The 19,080-nt window shown below is 43.8% G+C and overlaps 1 protein-coding gene across 7 annotated transcripts in view; it reads right to left on the bottom strand.

Moving 5' to 3' along the window:
* Positions 1–11: 11 nt before the first annotated feature.
* GTF2IRD1 (GTF2I repeat domain containing 1) overlaps positions 12–19,080 on the bottom strand; it is a 154,136-nt gene continuing 135,067 nt past the window's right edge. For 4 of the 7 annotated variants that reach the window (XM_067537889.1, XM_067537891.1, XM_067537890.1 and 1 more), the window contains 6 exons: positions 17,301–17,348; positions 11,413–11,490; positions 5,745–5,937; positions 2,370–2,407; positions 1,275–1,411; positions 12–262 (listed from right to left, as the gene is read on the bottom strand). In XM_067537889.1, coding sequence (XP_067393990.1) covers positions 194–262; positions 1,275–1,411; positions 2,370–2,407; positions 5,745–5,937; positions 11,413–11,490; positions 17,301–17,348 — 563 coding nt within the window. In that variant the 3' untranslated portion in view covers positions 12–193. Of the gene's footprint in view, positions 263–1,274; positions 1,412–2,369; positions 2,408–5,744; positions 5,938–7,859; positions 8,242–11,412; positions 11,491–17,300; positions 17,349–19,080 lie in introns of those variants that run through there. The other 3 variants (XM_067537894.1, XM_067537896.1, XM_067537895.1) reach the window with 2 other exon arrangements.

Genomic DNA, 19,080 nt, shown 5'->3' with positions numbered 1-19,080 from the left:
AATAAAATAAGTACTTTTAAGAGCAAGGCAACACTTTTTATTTTTATTTAAAAAGGCCTTGATGGCAGGAATATAGTGTAAAAATCATTGGAAAAACTAAAAGGCATTGATACATATTGGAATATACACTTTTTACATAAATTACATTTATTTATTTATTCTGTCATTTGAGGTTCTGATTCAGTATTGAGGTCTAATAGTTAATAGGTCCTGGAATCTGGACATTTAGACCACCATAGTCTAACATGTACATGGGCCATTGCTGAAAGAGAGAGAGAAGGCAAAACGCTGTTAGAACACAATACTCAGCAAAAACGTCCATTGATCAAGTCTCTGTCGTGCCCAACACACACAGCAAGTCTCCCACTTTTCAAGTAAGTTTTAAAAAATAAATAAATAAATAAAACACCATAAAACTTACCCAGAATAACTTCTAAGTGTATGAGTATTTTTGCTTTCTTTTTTTAAAATTATGCTTGGAAAAATAATTGCCAATAAATAATTAAGGCCAGCTCCTCAGCTGGAACAGATCCATGTGTCTCTCCATTGACTTCCGTTATTATTTTTACATCTTTGAGTTTCTACTTCAAGGAAATTTTAGCTTCACACCTATTCCCCTTTTAAGACGTATAAAAAGCAAAACAAAAAACCCATGCAACAGAAGGGCCAAAGCACACTGAAAGCTGAAGCATGTTAATTGCACTTCGCTGAGTTTGACAGAGCTGGTTTATGAAAGAACACAGCTGGTTATGAGTTCGAGACTTTCAGAGCCTGGAGATTTGTGTCTGGAACCTGTGAAATAACTTCAAAGGCTGTGACCCCTGCATTCCGTGACATTACCCTTGCCAGCCACATCCTGCTGCTTGTGTAGTGCTGCCTGGAGCCGAAGGGTGTGGGGAGCATGCAAGAGGGGAAAGTGACTACACTGTAACGTGCCTCTCCTGGAGGCTGCTCCTGCACGGCACTGCCATTGAAGTCTGTTGTGCAGAGGGCTCTGAGCCCTTTCGACTGCAAGAGCGTGCGGAGCTGGTGCAGGGGAGATGCCGAGTGGGCCCTCTGCTCCACTGATGAACCAGCTTCCCAGGGCCAACAGCGCAGAGGGGCAGCGGCTCAAAAGCTCGAGTTCCCCATCTTTACCAGAGCTGGTCTCGCCGCTCTACGTTCGGGTTTATAGCATTTCTTGGGCCAGTGAAGGAAAGGGCGGATGGGAGCCTTTACAGAACCCTGAGCTAGACAGAGGTGCAGTAACTTGGCTGACATTTAGAAGGCTTTACCACAAGTGAAATCTGATTTGTTGAGGATGTGGACTCCATATTGGAAGAGGAGGAAGAGGAAGATGACGAGGAGGAGGAGATCGAGTTCCCTTCAGAGATCCTCTTCCGCTTTCGTTTGGGAACACTGTTGTCTTTCTCTGGAGGGGAGGATGGGAAAAAAATGGGATATCTGAATGGCTTAGGAAGGGAAGCAAACACCACACCCAATTCCTTTCAAGGCCCTGGCCGTGAGGCATACTGATTTAACACAACATACATAATGCAAAATAAAAGTATCTCCACTGGCTACCATCCCAGAGGCTTTTCCTTTGTCTCTACCAGCCAGGAAAAAAAGAACACTCTCTTTTTCCTCTGCCCCTAGGCCTAGCTTCCTCTTTCTTATATATCCTACTCAGCCTTGTGATAGTCAGGGACCCGTAACCCTTTCCAGGCTGCTGCTTCACCTTGCCATGGTCAGGCTTGAGTCCTCTATTCACAGGATACTTCTTAGGGCATTAGAGGTCATTTAGATCACCGTGCCCTTCTGATCCATCACCTTCCTGCTGGGAGACAGCCAACCTGGAAGCTTATGAGTGCCAGTCGTCTTGGTGGCTTTGGTAAAAAGGAGCCTTGTCTGGCAGAACTTGAATTGAGAGCACTGACTCCTCTCAAGCACAGTAAGTGATTCAATCTTTGCATATTGAAAAACAGTATTAGAGCTGAGATTTTCAAAGCCATCTTAAGGGATTTAGTCAGCAACAGCCATTAAAATTAATGGGAAGGGTATTTAAATCCCCTAGGTGACTTTGAAAATCTTATTTTGAAACTACAGCACCTGTTTCCCTTTCACACACAGCATCATAAAAGACAATTATAAGCTGTTGAAGAGAAGCCAAGCCTGTGCATTTTCCTTCCTGGGTAGATCCCAGACTTTATCTCAGGCCCCAGCTGGATGATGAGATGGGGAGGATTAGGAAGACAAACATCTACCAAACTAGCCTGCTCTATTTTCTTTTGAACCCCGGAGCCTGGAATCCTGTGGATTTTGTGCTGCAATCTGTATGTTTTGCTTTGCAGCTTGATCCAATGGAAGGAGAGATTTAGCATTGAGCTTACCTGTTTGTTTGGCCTCTGTGCATATTTCAGCAAACGGTCTGTGTAAGAAACAAGATGGGGCTTAGAGATTGTGAATGACTAGGGCACATACCTTCTTTCTCCCTTGCATATCGAACCATCTCCTTGTGCTATTTCCTCCATCTCACATGTTTGGAGGCAGACCAGACCTTTGAGACTGTACTAGGGCAGTGGTTCTCAATCTTTCCAGTCTACTGTACCCCAAGTCACTTAAAAACAACTTGCTTACAAAATCAGACAAAAATACAAAAGTGTCACAGCACCTATTACTGAAAATTGCTAACTCTCATTTTAACCATATAATTATAAATCAATTAGATTATTAATATTGTACTTACATTTACTTCAGTGTATAGTATATAGGGCAGTATGAGCAAGTCATTGTCCATATGACATTTTATGTAGCCTGTTGTAAAACTAGGCAAATATCTAGATGAGCTGATGTACCGCCTGAAAGACCTCTGTGTACCCCTAGGAGGACGCGTAGCCCTGGTGGTGAACCAGACCTCTGCGTACCCCTAGGAGGACGTGTACCCCTGGTGGAGAACCACTGTGCTAGGGCATAGAACTGTCTGCTTTGGCTGCCTATCCAGAATGCTCCCCCATCTATAGCAGAGCACACAGCATGCCCAGTCCTCTGCTCAGAGCATTATTTATCCTAGGAAAATTACTTGAAAATTGCTCATCTGGACATTTAAGCAATTCTTTGCTTTGCTCCGTATTGGACTCATGCATCCCAAGGCAGCTCTTTGTTGGTCTCCCTGGGCACTTATCTTCCCACTGGACACCAGAGGGGACAAGGAGAAGAAACCAGAGGTCAGGGCCAGACAGTGTATTTCCTTCTCTTGCTTCCCCCAGCCCTGTCCAGATGCAGACTCCCGCCTCTTCTGCAAGCAGACTCAGGATGAATAGGCAGAGTCTACAAGAGCAGGCTGGTTCCCCAGGCTGTATTCCTGAGGAGTGCTCCCTCCTGGCGTATGGGGAAGGTCTAGGCCAAGACTTTGGATCCCTCCCCTTTCCCCTTTGGAATGGCAGCTGGGAGAGGAGTCAGACTGCAACATGCACTGTGCGGGATAGCTCTCCTGATCTAGCAGGACTTCAGACCCACTGCTAACAGTGCATGGATATAGCTTTTAGCTAGTCAGGGGCCTCCAACCATGAATGAGCAGAAACTGGGCTTATAAATGACCCTGCAGTGTCCGTTCCATGCAGCCACCACCCACTTTCATGCATTCAGCCCCATGGTCATCAGGTTCCCCCATGTAGTACTAAGATGGTGCTAGGCTTCTCAGGGGAGGCAAGCAGAACACATTGTAACCTCCACCCCAGAGTCCTTCTCCATCCCAAACGAGTACCAGCAGCAGCATCTCAAAGGACTCCTTTCTGAGCCCAAGCTGTGGCATGCCTCCCAAGCACCACAAAGACAAAGGAAAGTTCACTGCAAGAATGCTGGGCTTAACGGGTTCAAGAAAGGAAATTAGCAGGTAAGAATATATAGACTTATTAGAAACAGGCTCCAAAATTCCTCCCAGATTTGTACTTCATGTAGACCAGTGGTTCTCAAACTCTAGTACGTTTGGTACAGATTGTACATCAGATGGTTGATCAGAATAAGAACCCACTCTAACTACTTTGAATAAAACTGCAGTGGTGGTACACAGAGTTCTTTTGAGTTTTAGATATATGATAGGGCAGCACGTCCGAGAATTGCTGAGACAGCACCAGTTGATTCTAAATGGACCAGCCCAAAGCATTTTCAGTGCCTCGGACAATCTTTAGCTACAAGGATATAAACAAAACCTAGTCCTCATCTTTTTGCTGTGACCCAAGATCTCTTGATGCCAAAAGGCAGGTTCACCAAAAGGGGTCGTATAAGGTCTCTAATGAAATCCTGTGTTACACTGGTCATCATAATCATTGTGAGATGTATGTATGGGAAATATGTGAGGAGTTATGTATCTATACTAAAAATTAAGTTCTATAGCTTTGAGAGTTAAGGGAGGTCACCAAAAGGTGGTCCACATACTCCTGGCAGGCAAGGGGGAAGAGATGCATATCTCACTCTGCTGGTCATATACAAATTGAGTACTGTATGGTTCTCAATGGACGCCCATTTACAGTCCAGCAAAATGCTAATAAACTGATAGAGGGGGCTGGAAGCAAAAACAAAACCAGGAGGTGTTGTTATGTTTTGGAATAAGACAATGAACTTTTGAAACTGTATCTGAACGCCCAAGAATTCTTTCAGTCTGTCAGGAAAATCTGCCAGTGAGCTTGGTCTTTGAGAAGGGATCTCAGTCCAACTGGTTGAGCACACTGGGGAAAAGACTTGGGGTAAGCTATCCTGTAGGAGATAGTGGAATGCCTTGATGGTAAGTCAAAGTTCTAGAAAGCAGGTTATGATTTTCTTCGATATGTAACCATTTGTTTCCAATATTCTCTCACTCTATCACATGAATCTCTGTTCCTTGATAATCAACTTACTCTGGTTTTCATTTCTGAAGAACTGCTGTGTGTTAGGGAGAGGGTGATCCTGACTTGAATCTTACAAGCTGGCGTGTGTTACGCCTTTGGGAGTGGCGAATCAGAGTACTATGAGTGGTCAGTGGAATGGGGCTGAATACTCCAGAGGGACGCTCAGAGGATGCAGGGGTTAGTGTGCGCTTATCGCTAACCTGTACAGAGAAAGAGGGAGGCCTGGAAGGCAGAGCTTGCTGCCAGAGGCTGGTGATTTCATGGAGCTGACCCCTGGCAGGCAGAGACAAGACTTCCTCACACAAAGGGGAGGTGGTGGTGAGAAGCCTCACAACCCTGATTACCCCTAGGAAGCATTCAAGTAGCTTAGTACAGAGAGGCCGTATCATAGTGATAAAGCTTTTTGTTAACAAAGCTTTCTTTATACATTGCAATAGTCTCACAACTGTGGGGCATCAACCCCAGGTTACCTTTAGGTTGAAAGTTCCTTAGCAGAGTGATAAACAGCTGAACGAAAACCACAGCAGTAAATTCATTGGGCCAGATGGACAGTGGGTGTCAATTGGTATCACTCCACTGACATGTAAGCCAGGTGTTTTCTAGAGATGACGACACCCTGCCTTACCTTGTTTCACTTGCCTATAAGAATCTGAACAGACCCCTACAGTTCCATAGCCTGGCAGGATGATTCCTCATGTAGCTGAGAGACAAGAGCATTCTTACAAACGTAAAACAGAAGCTACAATGGACCAGATGCTCAACCTGTGTAAACTGGTGCAGCTCCATTGCAACCCATGGAACCATGCCAATTTACACCAGATGGGGATCTGGCCTCATGTGTTTAGAAAAGACTCCTGAAGTACAGGAGCTACTGAAACTTACTGGAGTTGGTTTATAATCACCATCCGGATGTGCTCTCGTGCTTTCAGGATCTTCTCCAGCCGGTGGATGTCGTAGGTGTTGGGGTTTCTAAAAGGGATATCATCTGGCAGACCCGTAACTTCAACAGCATCAGGACTGTCCCTGATCAATTTGTATGGCACCAGGACTGGCCGGTTCAATCCCAAAGCCTCTCCTGCAACAGCACAGTAGAGGCCAATGTGACAAGTGAACATTAAGTGGGGGCCTTTGAACCCTAAGGTAGCATTTCAATAGCAGAATTATGGGCTTTCACTGTACTCAATGCAACTCTCCTAGACATTTCATATTTTGCTTAATTAATTTTCTTCAAAGTACCAAGCAACTTGCTGAAGAGAATGGATTTTCTCTTCAAGAAGGGAAAAGACTTCCCCTTGGGGAATTTTGAATGTTTTCTGATGTCTAGGATTGGCAGCATTCAATTTTTATTTTTTATAATTTTTAATTTTTATAATATTAATGTTAACTTTTAAACTTTCTGAAGATTTTTATTGATTTACATGTTCAGATGTGGAAATTATAGTGGGTATCAGACAATTATTTAATGACAGACACAGATTCAAAAGGTTAAAGCTTTATAACCGTTAAAATTAAAATAATCAACATCACGTCAAAATATACAAGTTAAATCAAAATCAGAAAGAGTGGGTGTGCGCGAGAGAGATGAAATCAGTGTTTACTGATACAAATAAAATCCTTCCAAGCCTACTGATGTCTCAATTCCTCTCCCAGAAGCCAGGAATTCACACAAGGAAAATCCACCCCAGGGCCTTTTTAAGGTTCAGTTGCCAGGCCAATCAGTTGCAGATTTAAGAGTGAGAGGCACATTACAATGCTAGTGCTTAGAGTTTTGTAAGTCAGGAAGGTTGGCTTCACGATGGGATTTCAACATTACTGGAATATTGCTTTAAATGAGCTCTTCTGAATATCTGCTCTCAAACTTCTTGCAATGAGAGAAAAAGAACATTTCTAGGCTCTGGCAGATTAAGATACAAATTGCCCATTTCTTTTCACTAGCCTAGCCGTAGCAACGGATACTAATTCCTTATGAGATGATGGAATTTCTTCATGTCTGTCTATTCTATTTACTGTCAGTTTCATTGCTCTCTGTTAAGCAATCTTGCTATGAGGCACAGTTGGGGGCTATTATGCAATATATATGTAATCAAGTATTGATATACACATCCCACAGATTGTAAATCAATCTATATCAGTAAGTATTACTTAATACTCACTATAATAATGTAACACGATGCCCACACTCTCCAAGAACGTAGGTTAGGTGTTCTGTTCCTAATGAAGTTACAGTGACAGCCCATGGTTACAATATATTCCCTCTAATCAGCATTTACTGATAACACCTTTTATTCCTTCTCCATCTCCAAAGACAACAAGAAGAGGTTAGAGGGGAGCACCAGGAGTTAAAAACCTGTGCTGCAGGTTAACATTTCTTGTTTTCTTTTCATGCAGATCATCTTTACCAACCATTGCAAGTCCCAGTTGCAAAAGGGAGCCCACCTGACGTTTGCTATTGGGTAAGGCCTGTTCAGGGAATGCCTTGCTCATTTTCTAGCTCCTGTATCAAAGGCACCCAGCTACACGGCTCAGACCCAAGGTCCATCCAGTCCAGTGTTGTGTCCCTGATGCGTCAGAGGAAGGTGTGAGAAATGTCAGAGTGGACAGTTATGGAATAATTTGGGGCTATGCAAATGTTGGTGGCTGGAACTGGTAATACAGACCAAAACTGGACTTTGAACTCTCCAGCCCCAATTCAGATCCCACACACACCAGTGGTACACCAGCATATTTCCACCGACTCCCATGGAGTTACTCCTGATTTACGCTTATGTAGCTGAGGGGAGAGTCAAGCCCTCGGTCTCTCAACCTAACTCCTGCAATAAGCATATCACACAAAGGGATGAGGAACAATGACTATACAGTGGAGCAGTGCTTATTTAGAAACAGGTGTTGGTTTTACATCTGGAACTTATACAGCAACAGCCAGATTGTGAGTGCAGGAGAGAGGGAGGGAGTGGAATCACCCACCATCATTGCAATGAGAGAAAAATCACCCTAGCATTGTCTTTTTCACAGGAGGCTTGAGCATTTGTAGCAGGAACCTCTACGCTCTCCCTCCCATGACTCAGAAATCACATTTTTTCAACCCTTCTGTGCAGCTGTTGTTTAATAGCTGGCGCATCCTGCTGGAAATCTACAGGCTGACTCAGTAACATCGTATTTTCCTCAGCATCTCATATCTGCCACACGCTATTGATTCCATGCCTTGATTAGAATAGCGTCGGAGCTTGATGCCGAGCAGGCTGCAGCATGGCAGATGTAGGACTCGGCCTGGGTGCTCCACTGGGCCAAGCTACAATTCCCCACCACGTGAACGACCCAGACAGCTTGTGCCCTTGGGTTTTTAGTATCAGGGGGTGTGTTACGTTCAGGAACCCGACACCTAAAGCAGACGTGGTCATTAGCTCTGCAGGCTGAGTCCATCTGTGGATCCTGCAGATTGATAGCTACCCCCGAGCTTGGCGCAAGGCAACGTGGCTTTTCCATACCGCTTTGCACCTGCATCTGTTACACAGCAGTTCTTGTTGTTTCATGCATAAGGAATAAATATAATAAGATGAAGGTGTTACTATAATTACTCCTACTAACCACATTCTGGACTGAATACATGTTGAGGCTAATGGACAGAGGGGGAGTGATTATCAGAAGTGTCTAGGAGGTTTAGGATCAGAGAAGCTCCACTGAAAGTCAGTCACTTCTACATGTTTAGAGAAAATAAACTGAGTCTAAAAGCCAAGGAACGTGTCAGCCCAGGCCATGGTTATTACCAAGTGTAACTCAGTGTGAATGGAAATACAGGGCTTTCCTGCTGAGTCGCCCTAGCCACAAGGGCTAAAATCCTGCCTTCCTAGTCAGGGCAATTACTGCTGGGTCATGCTGGCAGGCGGGTCTGATCAGCATCAGTGAGCATACAAAGGGGGTTAAGGATGTGGGGGGAGTATTTTGTTAGATAAAAAAAAGTGATCTAGTAGAGAGGAGGTGCTAGAGGGAATGTTTGGAGCCAGCCAAGCTCAGGATGAGGTTTATGTTGTGCTATTTTTAAAGTCATACAGGCAATCTCTAGGCAGGGGGTGAGTCCTGGAAACTAGGATCTGTGGCCTAGATCCTCAGAGGTATTTAAGCTCCTAAATTTACTCAGGAGCCTAAATATCTTTGAGATCTGCGCGTGTGCTTTGTTGAGGACAGGAGCATGGCCTTAGCCCATTCCCATGGAGTTAATAGGGTGCACTGTTGGTTTGTCACTTTGTGATGATTGAGGAGTCTACTTACAATTTATTAACACTGTGTGATGCTATGAACTCACTCTGTGTATGCACTGCCTGTATGCACAAACTATAAACTCCTTTTGGACCGCAAGGCTGCTCTGTGCCTTTGTCTCTAACTTGAAGAGGTGGTGGTGATAGGGCTAACAATGGAGGGTCATTAAACCTTGATGATGTCCTATTCAAATGGAAGCACCCTGGGACAAAGAGATGATTACTGCCCTGGGCAAACCAGTTTTTCAAGTCTTGGCTGCAGAGGGGTGGTGAATGGTGATCAAGCAACAGATTCCCTACCAGGGGAATGGAGAGCGGGTCAGGGAATTGAGGCTGAGCACTTGAGCAGAAGGTCAGATGAAAAGGAAACAGGAAGTTATAAAAGGAGCAGGTCTGCTAAGTTGAAGCAGTTTCTCCCACTGACCAGAAGAGGAAGAGAAGTATGGGGTTGAGGAGTGAAGTGGAGGAGAGTGGATTGACCACATTCCAAAGAACACTGAAGAGTGGTGAGGAAACTCAGGCAGGGAATTACAGGTGCTAGATCTGTATCTCTCTTGTAACAGTGATAGCTCTTTTTAGAAATCCCTTTGCAAAGCCTGTGCATGTTTGCTTCAGCTATTGCATGTCTCTGAAGGGGTAAACAATCAACCAGAATGCTGACAAGAGTGGAGATCTGTGGGAGGGTATGGCTAAGCTACTGGAGGCTCTTAGGTGAGGGGTCAGCACTTGTCATGGGGGTCACAGGATCCCTCTTCTAGGAGTATCACAAAGAGAGTCTGTGCCCAGGGAGTGTGCCAGAGAGTCTGGAGACCAGTTTGTGTCTGAACCTGACCAGGGATCCAGGGGTGCTTACATGCACCTGGGTCCAAACACAGCAGCCTAGTAAGGGTCAAGCAGGAAGGAGCATGATCAGGGCTGTGGCAAACGTCATTGAAATTTTAAATTAAACAATCCACCTACACGGGCTGCCCGACTGCTGCAAGACATACTGTTCTATCAAAGCTGAAGGGCCCTTTGTCTCTCTCCTATGGATCTGCAGGTTTCTTCCCTGAAAATCTGGATTGTATTTTTGTGTACACTGAGCTTCAAAACCAAACAGGAAGAGAGGATCCAGGGTCTTCCTAATATAAACCCAACCACTGGATAGCTCTGGCTTTGCAATGCTGACTTGTAGGGCAGGTCTGGGAGCTTGGGGGCAGGGTGGAGAGGAGGGAAATGAGTTTCAGGTGATTAATCCTTGCCCTTTCTGCTGCGTGGCACTCCTGCTTTCTTGACATTACTGCTGTTGATTTTGTTTCTCTTTTAGGGGGGTAGAAGGGAGGCAGGCAGAGATGCTCTGCTCTAGGGCGAGAGGTTGAAGCAGCACTTTTGTTGCTGGCAAATAGTTTGAAAATTCTGAGTCTAGGAGCCTTTGAGAGCAGACAGATCAGAGCAACCAGTCAGAGTAGATCTGTTTGCTTTATCACAGCATGGTAGTTGAGAAATCCCTGTAGTGTGATTCTGTAAATCCCTGCACTCTGACAAGCTAATAGTTGTCACCCAATATAGTGTGCAGGGGCTTGCACGATGTTTGAGAAATAACTGTAGAGTGGTTATGCAAATCAGATACCCAGAACCATAATGAGGGAACAGCTACTCACTATGCACCAGTAACTGTACTACATCCCTGCTCTGAGCCAATTACACTGCTGAATGTTGTACAGAAAGCTGTAGGGTTTAGCATTTCTACTACGTATTTGCAGGGGATGGAGGTGGAAGTACATTAACTATGGGACACAGAGACAGCTTGCAAACTGTATTTTCAAACGCCACCTTCCTTCAGCTCCCTGGCCGCCTTCTCTGTCACATTTCCATGCATGTTTTCCCAAAACATGCCTTGTGTCTAGAGTTTTGGCCCATCGTGATTCAGCATTGCTATGCAGCAGAGAGCAGGCAGATGTGGGGCGCAGGTCATGCTCTCAGTTAGGATGCAGGTACATTTGCTGAGGACACCACTGTTCACTCCAGCTTGTCACATCGGCTGACGTAAGACTAAATAAGTTTTTGTGTGGAGGGGTTTCTTTTCCCCCTTAAAGACTTAGATGTAGACAAAGTCCCAGTCCCAATGGTCAGTCACTGGTGAGACAAGGAATGCCTCTAGGGATGAGCTGAAACCTGGGGCAGTGCGAAGAAACCTGTGGCCCAGAAAGCTGCCATGTGCTTAGCCCATAAAGAGAGGACTTCAGTCTAATTAATTTTAATTATAGCTGCTCTCACTGAGACACTCGTTCTGGTATACGTGCAAACAGGCAACTCACCGTATTTTTCGTTGAAAAGCTCTTTCACTTGCTCTCGGAGAATCACCTTTTCTCCAAGCCTGTTTGCATCATCCTCATCTGTAAAGACAACATACAGGCATCAAGTAACACACTTTGTTCCCGCCTCCCTCCCCCCACCAGCACAATCAACAACAACGAAGGGTCTAGAGAATATGTAATCTCTCTGCCACACAACTACTGCATCCAAGAATGGCATAACAGATGTCCAACTAGACAGTTCTTCGCCTTGCACCTTGTGTTATCTTTTATACCCGTGCAGAGTGGGTATAAAATGCTGCCACATCTGCATTTGCCAAGCACTTACATGGACAATAGCATTTTACATCCATTTTGCAAAGATAGAAATGACGACACAATAAGCAAAGCAATGGAGACTCAGGCCCGTAGTCACAAATACTCCCACAGGCCGGTATAAGAGTGAGAGCGCACTTTGGTAGCGGGGCTGCTAAGCACAGGGCTGGTTTGTAATACGCCATATGAGCTGCCTAGCTTTTCTACATCACCCTCATCATGCCAAGCTTAATTTTTCTTTATTCTTTCATTTTATTGACACAGTCACTTATTTAGACTTTTTGCGGCATCCTTAGGAAGGTTCAAAGAAAAACAACTGCACCCAGAATGTGATCTCTGCAATGCTTTCCCACCGCTGAGGCTTACAGGTCCTGGTGATAAATCAACAAACAGCCTTTTCCATTCCTCTCTGTAGTTCACACGAGTAGTTTCTCTCACACATACACAGACACGCGCCTGCATACTCTCTCACGAAATCAAAGATAGTTCTTGCAGCTGTGAAATCCAGATCAATGAACTGGGATGGGTATCTGTGCAGGTTACATTGTCACCTACTTCAGCTGCATACTTGCTGGCTACCTAGTGAAAAGCATAATCCAATATTCCTAATGGAGAGTCGTCCTTTTGAAATTAACTTCTCTTTATGTCCACAGGTAAAATTACTCTTGGAAGGCGTTTTCTGGCTTGGCAAGTGCAGAACTTGAGGGTAGGGGACTTGAGGATCACAAGGTAGATGAAAATGGATCAGTGGCACATACAGTTCCACTCATGTGAAGCCTGTGATGTATTAATCATACAGAAGCTGGATATGAGTCAGTTGGCCCTTGCTGCCAAGAAGGCTAATGGCATATTAGGTTGCATTAGTAGGAGCATTGCCAGCAGATCGAAGGAAGTGATTATTTCCCTCTATTCGGCATTGGTGAGGCCACATTTGGAGTATTGTGTCCAGTTTTCGGCCCACCACTACAGAAAGGTGGATAGAGAGTCCAGCAGAGGGCAGTGAAAATGATTATGGGGCTGAGGCACATGACTTATGAGGAGAGGCTGAGGGAACTGGGCTTATTTAGTCTGCAGAAAAGAAGAATGGGGTTTGGGGATCTGACTACCTGAAGGGAGATTCCAGGGATGATGGAGCTAGGCTGTTCTCAGTGGTGGCAGATGACAGAACAAGGAGCAACGGTCTCAAGTTGCAGTGGGGGAGGTCTAGGTTGGATATTAGGAAAAACTTTTTCACCAGAAGGGTGGGTGAAGCACTGGAATGGGTTACCTAGGGAGGTGGTGGAATCTCCATCCTTAGAGGTTTTTAAGGTGCAGCTTGACAAAAGCTCTGGCTGGGATGATTTAGTGGGAGTTGGACTAGATGACCTTCTGAGGTCCCTTCCATCCATGATACTATGATCCTTTCTGTTTCTAACATGGTTAACAATTCAGAGTACGATACAAGTGATCTGGGCATGGGATAGATCCAAGTCGTCCAGGGAGCTGAAGTAGGAAGGGAATTATTTCAAAACATGAAGGTTGATACTGTGTTGGCAGAGGAGTGGCAACAGGGCCATCTACATACCCCTCTGCCCTTGAGTCCCATTATTCTGGCTGAGGTAAGATTTTATGCACATTAGCCTCATCATTAGATTGTAAAGTCTGCGTTTTTGTGATGGTACTTTACATAAGGCTGTGCTTGTCTAGGGTTGATTTAAAGTTGGAACAGGGTCTTTCCGCGTAGAAATAATACACTTGCAAATAGGACTAGAATACATTTTGGGCTGACCCTGAGGTGTGGAAGCAGCCCAGTGGCCTGCTGTTACAAAGAGTGATTGGATTTTGCGACAAAGCTCATTTCCGTGGCCTGCAGAAATGGCATTTTCAGGGAATGAAACCCCTTTAAAGTACTCCGCTCAATCAGCCCTTTCTGGGTAATCCAGCTCAATGTGGGGCTGCAGGGAAGGGAACAATATTAGAGGACCCCAGTTATCTCCCTCCAATAAATATCATTGTTAAAGACGGGGAATTGACCTTAATATTTGAGAGAGACAGTCAGCTTCTAGTTACAATGTCTGAAAGACTGAATACTCTGCTAGGAAAAAAATACTGTATTGAAAGGAAAGCATACTGTGTACTGCACATGTACATAGGCAGGTTACATATGGTACATAATCATCTGATTCCACAGCCGTGGTGCACAGATAGACAGTTTCTTTGATCACTGCTGTTTAACTTCAGCTGCAATACTCAGATGCTCGCAGCCTCAATTCAGCAAAACACTTCAGCACATGCTGAAGTGCTTTGTTGAACCAGGGTCCATATAGCATCATCTTTGTTTGCCAACTGCCTCAGAGTTGGTGTCTTCAGCACTGCCAATGCCAGACATTCAAAAATCCTGAGTTAGGCCCAAAAGTCATAAGATTAGTTTAACAACCATGAGATTTTTTTTTTTTTTTCCTTTTTCTTTTGGCTCTTTTTCTTTGTCTTTGGTTTCGGAACCTTTCTGGATGCACTCCACGCAGGTCACATTTCCAAGCTTTTCTCTAAAACCAGGATGGCCAGAAATGTGCTTTTTTAATGAAAAGCTGAGATTCTCCTGCCTCCAGGAGTTGGGTCTTTCAGTAAAACATCAAGCAGCATGGGATTTGCATCAGAACATGAGTTGGCAATACTGCATCCTCATTCCTGACTAGCTCATGCATGGAACCTGAAGCGGCAGGGCACATCCCCATAAAAGCTTCTCCTCTGAGCCAGTGAGATTAGAAGACAATAGCTCTGTATGCCAGCTACTGAACTCAAAAAGGAGAAATTCTTTTTAAAGGAAGCGTGAGGCCAAGTAGCAGCTTGTATTCAGCAACCCCAGGCTTGAAGCTTGAAAGGAACATGCCAAAAATTGGCCACAAAGGCACTGATTTCAAGAAAGAAAATAAGAATTTTTCTTTTGCTCTCCAATTACGGTATGCATGTGTTTTAGCCAGAGCTGTTGTAGGCTCACCAATTCTAACACATGCACGCACATCCCTTTCTACACCCTCTGTGACTTTCCTGTCATTTATGCTCAGTTTCCTGGCCATATGGATGTGTAGATGGTAGCAGACAAAGAAAGAAACATCAAAATCAAGTGGGTTTTGTTGTTGCTATTGTCATCTAACTTTACAGCATTTTGATTTTTCTGGGATTTAAAATGCTGAAGCTTTTGCCCTTTCACTAATCCTCCAAGTGACTCTCAAAGGAAAAAGATCTGAACTTGTTTTCTACCATGTGGCTGCTTCTGTGATGGTGTGAGGCTCCTAAATTGGTACTAGGTGACTACCTAGGCTATCACAAGTGGGGGAAATTCAAACTGAGCATGCATAACAGAGAAGCCAGAGAGGAAGTACAGAAGAATGCAGCGCTTACACTAAACTGTGCTTTCTTCTTGTAAAATTTCTTTTTAACAACAGAGAGTCACCAGTACTGGGCTTTGAAGCAATCACTCTATTTCTCATTCAGGTCTGCAGATAGCTCTATCCAGATGACATTTTTCAGGCCACAACGTTCATTCTCTAGCTGTAACTGGTCAGGAGAGAACTTGATTTGGCTTTTTATGTATTTGATGTTGTAATATAATTGACTCAAAAAACCCACTGATTTTATACAAGCCTTCATGGTGCAGCTTGTATAAACGGACTTTTAAAAATAAAGATGGTGGCCAAAATGTTTCATTCCTGAAGTAGGTGCTTATAGTTCGGATTCTGAATCTACGGGCAGGCACTGAAATGAAAGTGATCTGATTTTCAAGGTTTTGAGCCCCTGTTGCTCCCACTTATTTCACTAAGATCTGTGAGCATTCAGCATGTCTGCCAACGAAGCCATTTTCTGAGGTATCGAAGTGAATGTAGGTACTTAATGTTAAGGACCCAGGCTTAGGAAAAAAAAATCCCACCCCCCCTTTTTTTTTTAATATGATGTTTCTTAAAAATGTGTGTTAAAATATTTAAATAATGGTCTGGCTCCAGCTTCATGATGCGTTGTTGATTTGGCCCATGGCGAGTCTAACTCCCCCTAGTAGAGTTTTAGTTTAGCCGTCTAGACAGAGTAGCTCAGGGGATGGCAATGCAATGTATGCGGGAGCTTTTCATCTCCACTTGACTTGAATTCAACCCAGGTCAGCAGTCAGTACCATCGCATGGTTGTTTGGTGCCCTATCTACAATAAGTTGATGGGTTTTGGTGCACAAGTGTCTACCTTACTTAGAAATGAACACCTCCCCAAATCAGTACTCTGCTTGGTGGGCTCTGTGGAGCAGCGGAGGATGGAACTGGTCAGGGATAATTTCTTTCCTCTCACGTTCCTGCAGGTGGTCCCTTCGGGTCAGGGCCAAGGCAGTTGGAGAAGTGTGCCCTGCTGTGGATAAATAGGTCTTTCGGGGAAGTGTTATTAATCTACCACCTCACATCTGCACTAAATGCACCCCAAAAAAGGAAGGGGAAAATGTCTAGAACACAAAGAATACCTACATGAACTGAGTCAATTATAAAACAATACCACCATGGTAAGTGGAGTCTGCTGGCAAGCTTCATTAAGCTCAAATTAACAAACCAATGGTACTTAAAAGGCCAGGTAGCATGTTAGAGTGCACACATTTTATGTACTGTAGTTACCTTATGGATACTTAAAAGCTGTCAGCCATTTCCCTACAAAATACCCGGTGCCATATTCTGATACCCTTGTTCACAGCAAGCGGCACCCTACTTGGACCTATTCATTTCAAAGGTCCTATTCATTTCAAAGGAACAATACACCAAAGTAAGCAATCAGCATGCTTAAGGATATCAGGATCTGGCCCCAAACTATAAAGGATAAATACATGATTCTTCTTATCTTCCAACTTGTCAGAAATGTGGTTTAATGGCCAGATTCCGATCTGAGTTACCCCAGTGTAAGTAATGAGTCAATTACACAGATTAAAATGAGATTAGACTCTGGCTCTACATGTTTCCTGAATGTAATTATAAATCTGTAGGAGCATGTAATTAACATGTAGATACATGGGGCCAGATTCCCACTTGGTGTAAAATGTAGCTCCACCGACACCCATTGAGAAATGCCTTACTGTACAACAAGCACAAATTATGCAAATTCTTGTGTATGTTAGTAAATTATTGCATACATGAAGTCAATGGAAATATGCCAATTTATACCAGCTGAGGCTATGGCTCAGAATATGCAATAATTTATTTAAATAAACAAGTACTACCATAATTTGTGTGAATGGCACAGTAAGACTTTTCAATAATTCATCACTTGGATGGCATCAATGATAAGCATACAGTAGCCAGGTGAGTTTGCCTAGAGCAGAAGTGGAACTGATCCCTAGAAACTACAGTAACTGGTGCTTAGAAAAGCATATAATAATTGCAAAATATTGTTAAATGCATCTTGTATTCATTAAACGCTCGGTGCCACGCAGGAAACAGTGCAAGGGAGGGAAAAAACACCTGCAACGTTGGGGTTTTTTTTCTTTTTGTTTTTGACAGTTTCGTTCCCTTATTAAAAACACAAATACATTTCTTGTCTGCTACCATCTACGATGCATGAACTGAGCTACATACCATTCAAAGCAGCGTAAGCTTTTTCCAGTGATGTTATCCGTCTAGGGGCTACAGCACAAGTTAAAAGGAAAGAAAGAGAGAGACAGAGCAATGAGCGCTGTTTATTTGTTCCTTTGCACAATATTCAAAAGCAGCATAAATCCCAGTACAGCTTTGTAAACAACAACGTGAACCTTCTCTGGTCTCTAATCTTACTGGTAGAAAGATCTGTTCCCCAGACAGATATTGCTATGAGAATTTCATAAATATGACCAGGTGGCATAAAATAGGCCGCAGTGCAGCATAGTATTTTAGCACATGCTTAGCTGTAAGCACATGAATAGTCCCATTGACTTCAACAGAACTACTGGAATGCTTGAAGCTAAGCACGTTCTCTTCAGTGCGTTGTTGGACTTCGGGCTGTGATGATTAAAGGACACTTTTCTCAGCATGTTTCAGGTGTTTTGATACATAGCTGGTCATGCTGTAGGAAGAAGCCCTCTAGCCCAGGATGCAACCATCTTTAATATTAAACATATACTCATTATGCTGGATATGTGGGAGTGAAATTCACCCATGCAGAGGGCCACCCCAAGGGCTATGCACTTCAACCTTAGCATGTGGGCTTGGGTGAGAAGTGGTGCCAGCCCTCTGCACAGGGATGAATTTCATTCTGGGTGCCGAGCAGCCATATTTGCTCCGTCTCTTTCCAAGCTTAGCCAGGATGGAAGGACTCATTTATATTCTATGGAAGCCTGTCACAGGCATTCAGGAGAGATATTGCAAACTACTCAGCCACTAGCAAACATGTCACATAATCACCTCTGAAGAATGTGACATCATGAAAAACACATACACGAGGGGACAGAAATCTCCCTGTATGGGAAGCAGAACGTCCAAAGAAGTCCTTAAATATAAGTATGGGTAAAAAAGGAGAGTAAATGTCATGGGTGAAGTTATACAGCCAAGGGATGAAAAGCAGTGAGTGTGTGATTCTGAGAACTGCCTTTCTTAGCCAGTGCTGTGAAGAATATAACAGAGAGATTACAGTCCTGCATGAGCTCTGATTTCCTGCCAGATTCAGCTTTCATCCTGCAACGGGGAGAAAAGAGCAGGGTAAGGGCAAAAGTTGTACCTAGCCAGAGAAAAGGGCCTCTGGAGTGCATTTATTAGACTGCAGGGTGAGAGAAAGACCTGAAGCTGACTACTGAAAAAGCGTGGAGATTGCAGAGAGGAAAATTCTAAGACTAAAGTAAATGAAAAGTAAACAGGATAATTGTGTTAGTTCTGTGGCAGAAACAGAGAAAAAGGGACCCCTAAGGAGATGCTGGCTCTAGTCACCATCTATGAAATGACAAGTGATATCAAAAAGAAATGAATTTCCTGGAGAAAAGCAACAGCAACGGAGCTGGAACCAGAATGTGAATTATGGTCAAAACAAAAATGAAACAGATCATTATGATAAAGCTGACAGTTCTATGGGGAGAGGAATGTGAGGTACTGTGGCAAACAAGCTAATGAGGAGGGAAGTCTGAGCAAGGTATGGTAATGATAGAGGCTCAAGGTTATGGTGAATGGAGATGGGATAGAAAAGTACCCAGCGTGAATATTATTACAGAGAAAGAGCAGCATTCTGGGCACTGTAGAAGTGTGTGTGTAAGGAGACACGACACGACAGACGACAGAGAATTCACTAAGTGGAAATGGAAATACAAATAGTCTTAAGTTTCTCAAGTTATACATAAAAGCAAACCATTCAAAGAAAAGCTTAAGAGAACCTGCAATTGAAATAAATGAGATA

Source organism: Emydura macquarii, unplaced genomic scaffold, assembly GCF_026122565.2.
Source record: "Emydura macquarii macquarii isolate MOO-44397 ecotype Brisbane River unplaced genomic scaffold, CSIRO-AGI_Emac_v2 contig_450, whole genome shotgun sequence".
Lineage (NCBI taxonomy): Eukaryota > Metazoa > Chordata > Testudines > Chelidae > Emydura > Emydura macquarii.
The sequence above is the reverse complement of the archived record's forward strand: the minus strand, read 5'-3'. Positions and strand labels throughout refer to the sequence as shown.